The sequence below is a fragment of the Pygocentrus nattereri genome, chromosome 3 (genome assembly GCF_015220715.1).
Source record: "Pygocentrus nattereri isolate fPygNat1 chromosome 3, fPygNat1.pri, whole genome shotgun sequence".
In the NCBI taxonomy this organism is placed as follows: Eukaryota; Metazoa; Chordata; class Actinopteri; order Characiformes; family Serrasalmidae; genus Pygocentrus; species Pygocentrus nattereri.
In genome coordinates, this window is record NC_051213.1 from 6,285,948 (window position 1) to 6,299,466 (window position 13,519).

At 42.8% G+C, this 13,519-nt stretch overlaps 1 protein-coding gene across 4 annotated transcripts in view; it reads right to left on the reverse strand.

The window, feature by feature from the left end:
• The window catches only part of dpp6a (dipeptidyl-peptidase 6a), a 615,071-nt gene that overhangs the window by 51,257 nt on the left and 550,295 nt on the right, over nucleotides 1–13,519 (reverse strand). For all 4 annotated transcript variants that reach the window (XM_017705640.2, XM_017705658.2, XM_037536774.1 and 1 more), the window contains 3 exons: nucleotides 7,981–8,135; nucleotides 7,038–7,135; nucleotides 1,631–1,754 (listed from right to left, as the gene is read on the reverse strand). In XM_017705640.2, coding sequence (XP_017561129.1) covers nucleotides 1,631–1,754; nucleotides 7,038–7,135; nucleotides 7,981–8,135 — 377 coding nt within the window. The remainder of the gene's footprint in view (nucleotides 1–1,630; nucleotides 1,755–7,037; nucleotides 7,136–7,980; nucleotides 8,136–13,519) is intronic.

Sequence of the window (13,519 nt, forward strand, 5' to 3'; positions counted from 1 at the left end):
CTCATGGCAAAGAATTCTCTGAGGATGTGATAAATTGTATTGTTGCTCTCCACCAAGACGCCTAGGCTATAAGAAGATTGCTTACACCCTGAAACTGAGCAAGGTCATACAGTAGTTTTCCAGGACAGGTTCCACTCGGACTTGAATCCACGAGTTCAGCATCATATCCAGAGGTTGGCTTAATAAAATAGACATATGAATGCTGCCAGCATTGCTGCAGAGGTTGAAGAAGTGGGAGGTCAGCCAGTCAGTGCTCAGACCATACGCCGCACAATGCATCAACTCGGTCTACATGGCGGTCATCCCAGAAGGAAGCCTCTTCTGAAACTGAAACACATGAAAGCCCTGAAACAATTTGCTGAAGACAAGCAGTCCTTACTGGAACCATGTCCTGTGGTCTGACGAGACCAAGATAAACTTGTTTGGCTCAGATGGTGTCCAGCATGTGTGGTGGCGCCCTGGTGAGGATTACCAAAATAACGGCCTCTTGCCTACAGTGAAGCATGGTGGTGGGAGCATCATGGTCTGGAGCTGCATGAGTGCTGCCGGCACTGGGGAGCTGCAGTTCATTGAGGAAACATGAATTCCATCATGTACTATGACATTCTGAAGCAGAGCATGATCCTATCCCTTCAGAAACTGAGCCGCATGGCAGTTTTCTAACTTGATAATGACCCCAAACACACCTCCAAGATGACGACTGCCTTGCTGAAGGTAAAAGTGATGGACTGGCCAAGTATGTCTCCGGACCTAAACCTAACTGAGCACCTGTGGGGCATCCTCAATCGGAAGGAGGAGCGCAAAGCGTCTAACATCCACCAGCTCCTTAATGTCATCATGGAGGAGTGGAAGAGGATTCCAGTAGCAACCTGTGAAGCTCTGGGGAATTCCATGCCCAAGAGGCTTAGGACAGTGCTAGATAATAATGGTGGTCACACAAAATATTGACACATTGAGCACAATTTGGATGTGTTCACTGTGAGGTGGACTCACTTGTGTTGCCAGCTGTTTAGACATTAATGTCTGTGTGTTGTTCTTTTCAGAGGACAGTAAATCTGCACTGCTGTACAAGCTGCACACTGACAGCTTTAAGTTATAGCCAAGTTTCATATCATAGTTTCGTCCCATGAAAAGATAGAATAAAACATTTGCAGAAATGTGAGGGGTGCACTCACTTTTGTGAGATACTGTATATATAAATGACTGTTTTGGACATTGTTCTAGAGATTTTATACTTGTTTTAAGTGATTTTAGTGGCATTCTTTTAGCCAGTTCATCTCACTATACTGGCAGAATTGCATTGCTTCAAGCATATTTTTTAGAACGTGCAAATTTATCTGCCAATATAGTGATCCAATTCTACTTAATACCACTTAAAACAAGAGAACATGTCTAGAACTAAGTTTAATAATCTTACAATAAGATTAAGAGGGGTGGGGGTGGAGGTGAGGGCACCTTTTATAAGGCCAAATAGGGCAGCCCTGTTCTATACACATTATTTCAAGTCCTCTTATTAAATGAGATGATTTCACCTCTTCAGCAGAGCTTCAAACGTTTATTCATGAAATGTCACACTCGTGCTGGTATTTTGGAGAAGGCTGCTTAGATGTGTGAGTGGTTGACTGTTTACCTTTGTGCAGACTCCTGTAGTGGCCTCACACAGTGTCAGAATGGAGATGTTCTGGGCTCTGTTTAACCAGTTCACCGCCAGCTTCGTGCTTGTGGCCCACTTCACCATGGTAACATAGTACTCTCTGTGAAAGAAGCAGTGTTTGCATATGCTAATAATATCCTGCTGCAGTCCAAGTTAATTATCCTGCTTAATACATCTGATTCAACTCATTATAGGGATGATAACTTGTTAATAAAGTGAACCACGGCTGTTAGGCTGACTGTACACAGAGAAACTTCGCAGTTCAGTTACTTCAAACTTACACTGCGTGAATGTGACGTGTCCCCTGACTCTTTGAAACACAGCCGCAACATCTCAAGTTTCATGGAACAGCCCATCAAAATGCCAATGATGCATCGCGTAATCACATCTCACCACATCATGGGCAGTCATGGGCTGGAGGTTAGGGAACCAGCCTTGTGACCGGAAGGTCCCCGGTTTGATCCCCTGAGCCGACAGTATGTGAATGAGATGCCCCTGAGCGAGACACCTAACCCCCAACTGCTCCCTGGGTGCTGCGGATAGGGCTGCCCACCGCTCCGGGCAAGTGCGCTCACGGTGTATCTTCACTAGTGTGTGTGTGCTATTTCATTGCACGGATGTCAAACTTCCCTGTTGTGGAACTAATAAAGGTCTCTTAATCTTAATCTAAATCTATCAGATAAGAACATATAACAGAAGGTGGTTTATTGGGTGGGTGAACATTAAATCCTCCTCATTAACTTTATTTAATGTTGGCAGTTTTTCATTCTGGCAGTTTTCTGAGTCATGACAACAAACAAATGCAAGTTTCTCCATGCTAACATTTCTATAACCAGCTGGTTTACCTAGACAGTTAATGCTGACAGCTGTTAAACAGCTGCTTGTTGTTCCTCTTTGTTGGCTTGCTGCTATATTGAGCTGCATAGTTAAATTATTCAGTTTCTAGATTTTTGACAGAACGATACGAGGTCCTCAATTAACATGCAGGGCTTCTTGGACAGGCTGAGTAAAGCATCAAGGCAGAATCATAATAAAATGAAATATTCATTTTCAAAGACAGCTTTGGAAAGTCAAGTCCGATAGATACAAAGACAAAAGAGGTAAATAACAGCCTGAAAAATTATACAAAGAAGGAAAATGCAACAAATACAACTGTAAAGCCGTCCCAGATGACTTTGCATAGCGAGAGCGATACAACTGACCAAACAATCACGCAATGCACGGCTAATTTGGCTTCTAAAGGAGTAGCTTGATGTGTTGCATCTTTAATTGCTTCGTGCTACTCTGAAGTTGCATGGAATTGTTGCACGCAACTTATAAGCTGCATGAAAGTTTCCTGTAAAGCCAGCCTCAGACCTGTTAAAGCAGGCATTTGGTGACAGCTAGCTTTTCAACTAGTTTTTAATGTTGTATTGAATCATAAGCTCTTTAGACTTTGCTAATCTTCCTATTTGATCCCCTTGTTGTGATGTCAGCACTCAGTCCTTCTAGCTGTTTAAACCAACTTTGGGCCAAAAGGGGTTCAATATATGCTTTTGACAGACGTTTGGAAAAGAAAACTCACATCATTATTTAAAAATAGGTGGACAGTGTAGGAATTACAACCGATTACATATAACTTAGAAAGAACGCATTGGTGAACTCAGAAACACCTAAAGGCTCAGATGACCATAGAAAACAACTGTGGTGGATGAAGAATTATGTTAAAGAGAGCTAGAATGATGAGAAGAGAAGAGCAGAGACAAAGGAAGGAACCACAGACCACATCATCTGTAAAGCATGGTGGAGGTAGTGTCATGGTGTACGGCTACCAACAGAACAGGTTCCCTTGTGTTGACTAATGATGTAGCTGCTGACAAGAACAGTGGGATGAATTATGAAATGTTAAGGGCTGTATGATCGGCTCAGGTTCAGCCTTAATTCTGCAAAACTCATCGGACGGTGCTTTGCAGTGCAGATGGAGAATGAGCCAAAACATACTGCAAAGCAACCCAGGAGTTTTTAAGGCAAATAAGTGGAATGCTCTGTAATTGTCAGGTCAATAAGCTGACCTCAATCCAACCGGGCATGTAATTCACATACTGAATGCTAAATGGAAGGCAGTATCCTCCTAACAGGAAAAGCAGTAAGGGCCAGGCAGAGCATAACCAATGAAGAAACCTAACATCTGGTATGAAAATGATTGTAATTCCTTTACTGTCCACTTGATTTTGATGAAAAAACTGTAGCTGCTTTCTGTTAAAACATTTCAAATGTTTTCTAACTTGTAAAGTGACATGAGAATTTTCATATTTCATACATTCTTAACTTTTCACTTTACTTCAATTTACCCGTATTCTCCACGGCTGCATGGCTTAGCGTTCCATCTGTACACTGATCAGGTGCAACATCATGACCACCTCCTTGTTTCTACGCTCACTGTCCACTTTATCAGCTCCACTTACTGTATAGCTGCACTCTGTAGTTCTACAGTTACAGACTGTAGTCCATCTGTTTCTCTGATACTCTGTTACCCTGTTCTTCAGTGGTCAGGACCCCCATGGACCCTCACAGAGTGGGTGATGGGTCATTCTCAGTACTGCAGCAACGCTCACGTGGTGGTGGTGTGTTAGTGTGTGTTGCGCTGGTATGAGTGGATCAGCCACAGCAGTGTTGCTGGAGTTTTTAAACACCTCAGTGTCACTGCTGGACTGAGAATAGTCCACCAACCAAAAATATCCAGCCAACAGATTCCTGTGGGCAGCATCCTGTGACCACTGATGAAGGACTAGAGGATGACCAACACAAACTGTGCAGCAGCAGATGAGCTGCCGTCTCTGACTTTACATCTACAAGGTGGACTCACAAGGTAGGAGTGTCTAATAGAGTGGACAGTGAGTGGACACAGTGTTTAAAAACTCCAGCAGCACTGCTGTGTCTGATCCACTCAGACCAGCATAGCACACTAACACACCACCACCACGTCAGTGTTACTGCAGTGCTGAGAATGATCCACCACCCATATAGTACCTGCTCTGTGAGGGTCCATGGGGGTCCTGACCACTGAAGAACAGGGTAACAGAGTATCAGAGAAGCAGATGGACTACAGTCTGTAACTGTAGAACTACAGAGACCAGCTATACAGTAAGTGGAGCTGATAAAGTGGACAGTGAGTGCAGAAACAAGGAGGTGGTCATGATGTTACGCCTGATCGGTGTACAAATGAGCTGAATCAGTGCAGTCAGTAAGCTGAAACTGCACCCATGGCTGCGTTAAAGAAGTGAAGAATAGTAAACCGGGTGATGCTGTGGCTCTACAGGATCTGAGCTGAGTCCCACTGATTTATAAACTCAATCTAACACCATTCATCACATGACATTTTCCACATCGCCCTAAAAAGAAATGATCAGAATGGAGAAATAACCTTCTCTCAGGACTGTAGTGCAGGCACTGGTTAAAAAAGCCTTTCAACTTCAAGTCATAGCAGAAAAGTGCATTTGTATTCTTTTGAATGTCCGGCGTCCAAAAGCCCACTTGTGTTCAAAATGCAAGTACATTTTAAATGAACTTTCTGGCTTTGATTTAAAATATACTAATTAGGGGAGAGGAGGGCACAACTGAACTCATTAGGTCAGATGTTCAAAGAGCTTTTATGTAGGCGAGTCTAATGTGATTTTGACCATTTTGTGTTCCCATAGAAACATCATCTGCAAATCCAAACAGCAATCAGGCAGGTATTTCTCCATACTCACCCTGAAGACTGTTGTTGTATCATAAAAGTAACATTTTTAAATCGTGAGTGATTTTTGATGATGGACTTGTGTGCCAGTCACCGAATCTCACTCCTACATTACTGTAATCTCTTGTTAGCTGTGATATAGAAGTACTTTGAGTCACACTGAGAGGTAGACAGGCTAAAATAAAGCCCCTGTGTTTGAATCACCTTAACAGACCTTTTTAGCCATGTTACAACCAGACCTTCAGTCTGTTACAGCTAATTATGAAGTTGTGCCATTTCTCTGTTGTGGGAACAAAACCTCATATCTCAAAAAGGGGCAGTCACTGCCTGGAGGTTAGGGAACCAGCCTTATGACTGGTTCGATCCCCAGCGCTGACGATCAATGACTGAGGTGTGCTTGAGCAAGACACCTAACCCCCAACTGCTCCCGGATTGGGCTGCCCACCGCTCCGGGCAAGTGTGCTCACTGCTCCCTAGTGTGTGTGTGCTCACTAGTGTGTATGTGGTGTTTCACTTCATGGATGGGTTAAATGCGGCGGTGAAATTTCCCCGTTGTGGGACTAATAAGGATCACTTAGTCTTAGATGGTAACTTCACAAGAGAAGGAAAAAAACTACTTTACTTTCAATGTAAGTCAATGGAACCGGACGTCATTCCAAGTCGTTTTGGGCCATTTCTTTTAGTCCATTCATCATTTTTCATCAAATTTACACACACCACTTTTTTACTCTCACCACTTTTGGTTGGAGTACGTTTATTTTAATTTGTAGCAGAGATAATTCTTGCTGACATATTTAAAAAATTATTGAGCAAAACATGTTTGAGTTGAGGTTGAGTCCCATCATCTCCACCACTACATTAACCTCATAAATTCTAAGCTATTCAATTATTATTCTTAATGCATATTATTCAGTGACTTTAAACTGTTTAGCAATTGCTCTGAAGCTAATATGTAAGTTATGTAATTATGTGAGGAATTAAAGGCTGAACTCCCACTTTAGTTTAAGGGGTTAAAATGTAAACAATTTCTATCATATACACGTTATGAGCTCAATAGGTGTCAATATGGGGTCAAAGTTAGTTTACAGATTTTTGGAGCAGACGTTTAAGAGTGGAAATAATCCATCCATCCATCCATCCATCCATCCATCCATTTTCTAAGCCGCTTCTCCGTCAGGGTCGCGGGGGGGTGCTGGAGCCTATCCCAGCAGTCCTTGGGTGGAAGGCAGGATACACCCTGGACAGGTCACCAGTCCATCGCAGGGCAGACAGACAGACACAGACAGTCACTCACACCCAGGGGCAATTTAGCACGTCCAATTGGCCTGACTGCATGTCTTTGGACTGTGGGAGGAAACCGGAGAACCCGGAGGAACCCCACACAGACACGGGGAGAACATGCAAACTCCACACAGAGGAGGTCGCCCGGCCGGGGAATCAAACCCAGGCCCTCCTTGCGCCCTCCCAGGCGACAGCGCTACCCACCACGCCACCGTATTATATTCATTAGTATTGTACCCTGTGTTCACAGCATATAGTGCACGGAAGAGAACATCGTGAAAGCTTTCTGTGAAGCTGCATTACTATAGTGACAATAAAGTTAAATGAAATTCATCTGGACTCTCCACCTGTGAGAGCAGCGTTAACATTAGCAGGGTTCCTCACCCTATCCTCTGGTCCTCTGGTCTCTTCATCTCGATGGTGTGCAGGGGGCCGTTCAGGTTGACCACATACAGCGAGATCACCGGGTTCTCCTCCCCTGCCTAGAATAAAAAACAGAGCTTCAAAAACCTCAGAGAACCCACAGATCATCACAGAATGAGCTTTCTAGCATTAAACATCCACTCAACAGTTCAGAACCATCACTCACAGGTTTAGCATCAATGTTTTCAATAATATGACGATATCATTATGTGCGGTATGAGCGATCTGGCTGGAGATGAATGTACAAAATGACTGTAATGTGTCAGTGAGGTTAAATTTCACAGGTCTTACATTATTAAATGAGCTGTAGATTAAGAAAGATGAATAACATCAAGAACGAAGTTATAATAAAACAACATATGGGAAGAAAAAAAACTCATTTTACAACATAATTTGGTGAGCCAATCTCGAGGCATTGTAAATAATTACACTAAACATTGAATAACAGTATTTAGAATTTAATAACTTCATGTTGCTCCCAAAATACTTGAAATTTGGTGGCAATATAACAAATTTACACTATATAATATATGTACATTACATTATGTTACATGCTACAGTAAATATACCATATTGCCACTGTCAGAACAAAACAAAGAAAAATAAATAAATAAGTAAATAAGCTTTACAGGAGAAAGAAAAAAACATTCTCAGCTTCCAATGTAAGATAATGCAACAAGATTTTATTCCAAGTCAATTTAAGTCATTTTTTATTGATCCGTTCAATATGCAATTTACAACTATGTGAAATTCAGCAGTTATTTTCAAATAAAAAACTGATAATTATTATATAATAATGTAGTATTAAAAATTTTAATGATGAAATTATATATATATACATATACACACTGAACTGCTGACCCGTAACCCACTCTGGATATTTCTCCATGTTTACATGTCTTACTTTAGGGTAGTGGTACTCTCTGCCTGTTGGATACGGTGATCCTGTGAACATGGGCACCTCCATCCTGGGCACCAGCGTGTCGTTGATGGTGGCGTATGCCAGTCGGGCACCGTCTGGAGACCACCAATGAGCAATGTGGGACTGGAAGATCTCCTCTGTGGAAAAGAAGTGAGTTCATTAGATAAACTTCAAAGCAATTTTTGAATTTCAATAAGGCTTTTCGAGATGTTCACACCGATGCCAGCGAATCCAAGACGTTACTTCATTCATTCCAAGAATCTGGCTTCCAAGTTTTTAAAAGATTCCAGATTTTTTTAAAGAATTCAATAAAAATCTACGGGCTTTAATCTACAGTTGTTGATTATTTTCTGATGTCATTTATCACTCAAAATTTTTATACATAGACTGAACAAATATCCGTGAAATCATTGTGTTAGATGTGACGCAACGTTGAGTAAAACCTTTTTAAATTGAGTTGAAATCACAGGTTACACTCTGTAGCACACATCTAGTTACACTGGATTGACAAAAGTATTGGGACACCTACAGGAGCTTTTATGCATCCCATTCTAAATCCATATGGAGTTGGTCCCTCTTTGCAGCTCTAATAGTTTCCACTCTTCTGGGAAGCTTTCTACAAGATTTTGAAGAGTGGGAATTTTTGCCCGTTCATCCAGAAGAGCATTTGTGAGGTCAGACACTGATGTTGGATGAGAAGGCCTGGCTCGCAGTCTCAGTTCTAGTTCATCCTAAAGGTGTCTGACGGGGTTCAGGGTCAGACAAACAACCCCATATCATTATCCCTCCTCCACCAAACTTTACAGTTGGCAAAGTGCAGTCAGGCAGGTAATGTTCTCCTGGCATTCGCCAAACCCAGACTCGTCCATCAGACTGACAGATAGAGAAGCGTGATCAATCACTCCACAGAATACGTTTCCACCGCTACAGAGTCCAGTGGTGGCGCTTTACACCACTCCACACTCGTTTCGAGCGCTTGCTGAGTTGTTGTGGTTCCTAAACACCTCCAATTCCAATAATACCTCTCACAAGTGATGGTGGAATACAGCACCACGCTCGAAGTCAGTGAGCTCTTTAGAACAACCCACTCTTTCAGTAATGTGTGTAAAGCCAGACTGCATGGCTAGGTGCTTGATTTTATACACCTGTGGCAATGAGACTGAAGGACACACCTAATTTAATGTTTGAGAGGTGTGTCGCAATAATTTTGTCCATACAGTGTATTATTGCTTTGATTAAATACACCAACGTTCAAGGAATATTTCCGTTTATTATTAATTATAATGCAGTGTAGTTTGTTAAAAGTAGGTGGTGGTTGCCTAGCAACAGAATTCAATGGCTATGTGTTGTCATTTACAACACATTACAGCCTCAGTCGTGGCTCAGCCAATCAGATTTTATCTGTTTTGCAGTGAGAGAGAGATAGACAGCTTCCCATCCTCCAGACTGGAGCAGAAGAAGTCATTTCTGTGCGGGTGGGGGTGAAGTGAGAGCTGCTGAAATAAGACCTGACCCCATCCTCATACAGGAACTGCTCTGTTCACCACGGTCACGCTCGCCTCATCACACACTCTGACCTCAGCGGCTCTCAGCAGAGCTGAGAGAGTGTGTGTGTGTGTGTGTGTGTGTGTGTGTGTGTGTGTGTGTGTGAGAATGTTCTTTGAGAATATGATGATACCAAGTCCCAGTACAGCTCCAGAGTGACACTATGTAAATACAGACACTCCATCCATGGCTCTGCCGCGGCCTCAAACGCAAACACTTCCAGCCACACATGTGCTGCAGCACTGTATCAGTTTCTGAGAAGCGCACACAATCATATTACGCATTAATCGATCCCAGCGCTCATTCCCTGATGAGGACATGCAAGGGAGGACTTTTCTTATAGAATAAATGCCGTTCTGCTCAGACACGGACCACCAAGCATGCAGACCCACTAGTGCTTGAAAGCTCTTTGATAAAAATAAAAAAAGGTAACACTTTATTTGAAGGCTGCCTACATATGGACCACATAACACATGCATAAGCACTGAATAACATATTTATGAAGCATTACTTGAATGTTTATTACTAGCTTATCGCTGCTGGCGGAATAAAACCTTGATTCTCCGTTTTTGTCATTTTTCAGCTTTTGACCATTTCAAAATGCTTGTTGGCCTTTACTGTTAGAACCGTTCGATGTTTTAGGTTCTAGGGTTCGACCTTAATACCAAAGCTATGAGCTTAAGTCCTCCGTCTTCCTGAGAGTCCAGCCGGCTGGGGGAAACTCAAATGACCACAGGCACAGTGTCTGTACTCAGAAGGCCTCCAGTTTATTAATCAGAATAGCAGAGTATATACACATTGAAAAGAAAAGAGGAGGCATACATAAAAATGGCATGAGCATCGCGTGATCATTCAACAGGACAATAGAGAGAGAAAGTAGTCATGAGGCAGGGGCCCCGAGGACATTTATCGTTGTCACTATGAGTTACGCCTGTGTGACCCAGGCCTGAACCCCATAGGTCATGATCTTGTGTGTACATTTCATGATGAATGGACCAAGAGACACAGCCTAAAATGACTTGGAAAAAATTTGGGTTCCATTGACGTAAATTAAGAAGTAAAATATGTTTTTCCTTCTCCTGTAAAGTTACCATTTTGGAGACACGAGGTTTTGTTCTGACGACAACGATATGCCACTCTCTGAAAGATGACATAAGATGTTCTACGAAGCAAATGCCATGTTGATATTAGGGTCCCTTCAACTAAAGTGATGGACATTTGCTCTATTTATAACATCGTTTAAAAGTAATGGAATGATTTAAGTCTAGTTTAAAACTAGTTTAAAACCTATACGGGTTCTACATGGTTATACATGAGTTTTGCGAATACAATATCATTTACTAAAGCAATGAGCTACAAGAGGACATGTGTTACTGTAATTTTATCATGAGAACGGTGTTCTTAGGCATGATGTGGAGCAGCCTCTCGTAGCTTATTGGAGACGTTAGAAATTAGTTTATTTTTTTGTTGTGCTGCTAAAGTTCCCATCGTGAATTATGAGACTTGGGACTTAACTCAGACTCTCACCCCTGAGACTTAAGAGACTTTGACCTCAAAGACCAGAGGGTTGGTTCACACTCTCACCTCAAAAAGCCAAGACTCGATTCACACTCGAAGCCCCGAGAAAGAGAAATGAGTTGACTCAGATTTGAACCCAGAAACTCAAGACTCACTTCAGACTCGTACCCCAGAAACTCAAAAGTCGACATGGACTGGCACACCAGAGAATCAGGACTCACACTTAGACTCATGCTCCAGAGACTTAGACTCGCACCGCAGAAACTCTAGAGTCAACTCAGACTTGCAACCCAGAGACTTAGACTTGCACCTCAAAAACCTTGAGATTCCACTCAGACCCTCACTCCAAAAACTCGGAGCTCAGAAACTCGAGAGTCAACTCAGACTTGTACCCCAGAGACTTAGACTCGCGCCTCAAAAACTCGAGAATCCACTCGGACCCTCACTCCAAAAACTCGGACTTGCACCTCAGAAACTCAAGACTCAATTCAGACTTGGGAGGCCAGATACAGACTAGCACCACAGAAACTTGAGACTCAACATGGACTGGCATGCCAGAGACTCAGACTCACACCTCAGAAACTCAAGATTCAACTCAGACTTGCAACCCAAAGACTTAAATTCCTACCTAAAAACCTCGAGATTCAACTCAAACCCGCACTCCAGAGACTTGGACTAGCACCTCAGAAACTCAAGACTCCACTCAGACTTGGAGTTGCACCTCAGAAACTTGAGACTCAATTTAGACTGGCACACCAGAGGCTCAACTCAGACTCGCACCTCAGAAACTTGAGACTTAACTCGGACTTGCACTGCAGAGACTCGAGACTCAACTCAGACTCAACTTGAAACCGAGCTTGAACTCTCACTTGACTCGGACTCATACGCTAGAGAGACCAGACTGAACCCTGACTTGAGCCCTAGAGACTTGAAACTTGATTCAGATTCACGCCACAGAGATGTGAGGCTTGACTTGGACTCACACCTCAGACTCGAGACTTGACTCAGACTCGCACTTCAGAGCCTTAAGACTTGATTCACTATCATCAACTTTCACTGTAGAAACTTGAGACTCACATGAAGCAAAGTGTGAACATCTCTGTCCACATACACACATGGGCTTTCATTAATGCCTGCATTCACACACACACACACACACACACACACACACACACACACACACACACACACACACACACACACACACACACACACACTTTGCTGGTTTGCTGGTAAAAACACCAGGGAAGCCATATGTAAAAAGCTGATTATCCGCTCACCACTCAGTCCACATAAAATCCAATTAAACACTTAAGGAACCTACGTTAATGTGAATTCTCAACTATTGTTTCAGATACTAAACAACCAAACAGACAGAAACGCGTGGAGAGATAAAACATTCTACCCTAATGAGAAACTTCAATGACCCCCACAAACACTGCTGCTAATGTCATCCGTCACGTTGATTAGATTCATCAGGGAAATAACAGCCCTCCAACAAACCATTAGCAGCTTAATTAGCTGAAGTCCATTCTGTGGCTCGCTCTGTAGAGGAGACCGGAGTGTGTGTTAGCCGCCCACAGCAGCTACCATAATCAGCACAATACACCGAGCAGTGGATCACATCCTGCACTGGATATCAGCATAGCTTGATCTCTGGGGAAATATGCTCCCTTTAACACCGTCCTCTTTAACGATGAGGAGAAGGAAGCATATTTGTGTTTTCCTTAAACCTAACATGATTTACAGTCATAGAAACTGGATATGAACGTTTAATGAATTGCTGATGTGTGGGGCAGAAGCTGAGGTGTACGGAACCCAATTCTTACCAGATACACTGTTATGAGTTATGACGCCTGTGTACCATAAACCTGTCTTCTATGGAGTCAAATTAGGGGAGCGAAAGGCGTGGCGTGAACGTTCCGCGTCATCAGTTGGAGCCACCGTCACACAGCGCGGCAATTCGGTTTACTGGTATCATGGCAGACGGTCGCCCAGCTGGACCACAGGTAGATACACTTTATAGATTGATGGTAATAATCGACTTTTATAGATCAGGGCTGTGAGAAGAGTAGGCCAGCTAGCTAACATGGAAAACATGGATACCAGTTCCACTATACAGCCAAATGGTTCCTAAATTAAAAGTCTTCATTTAACATTTCTTGAAGACGTAAAAGCAGCTACCACCAGCCCAGCCCACTGCTCAGACTAACTGAAGTTAGCTCGTAATTAACTTACTGGAGTTCATTAGCTTACTTTACCGTTTACCAAGATAATATGTTTAAAGAAATACGGTTTGGGATCCAGCAGTGGGCGCCGTGGGAACCATTTGGCCATATAGTGGAACTGGTATCCATGTTTTCCATGTTAGCTAGCTAGCCTACTCTTCTCACAGCCCTGATCACACTGCACAATTTAGTCAGTGAAAACAAATCTAGCCACTGAATTAGATAATATG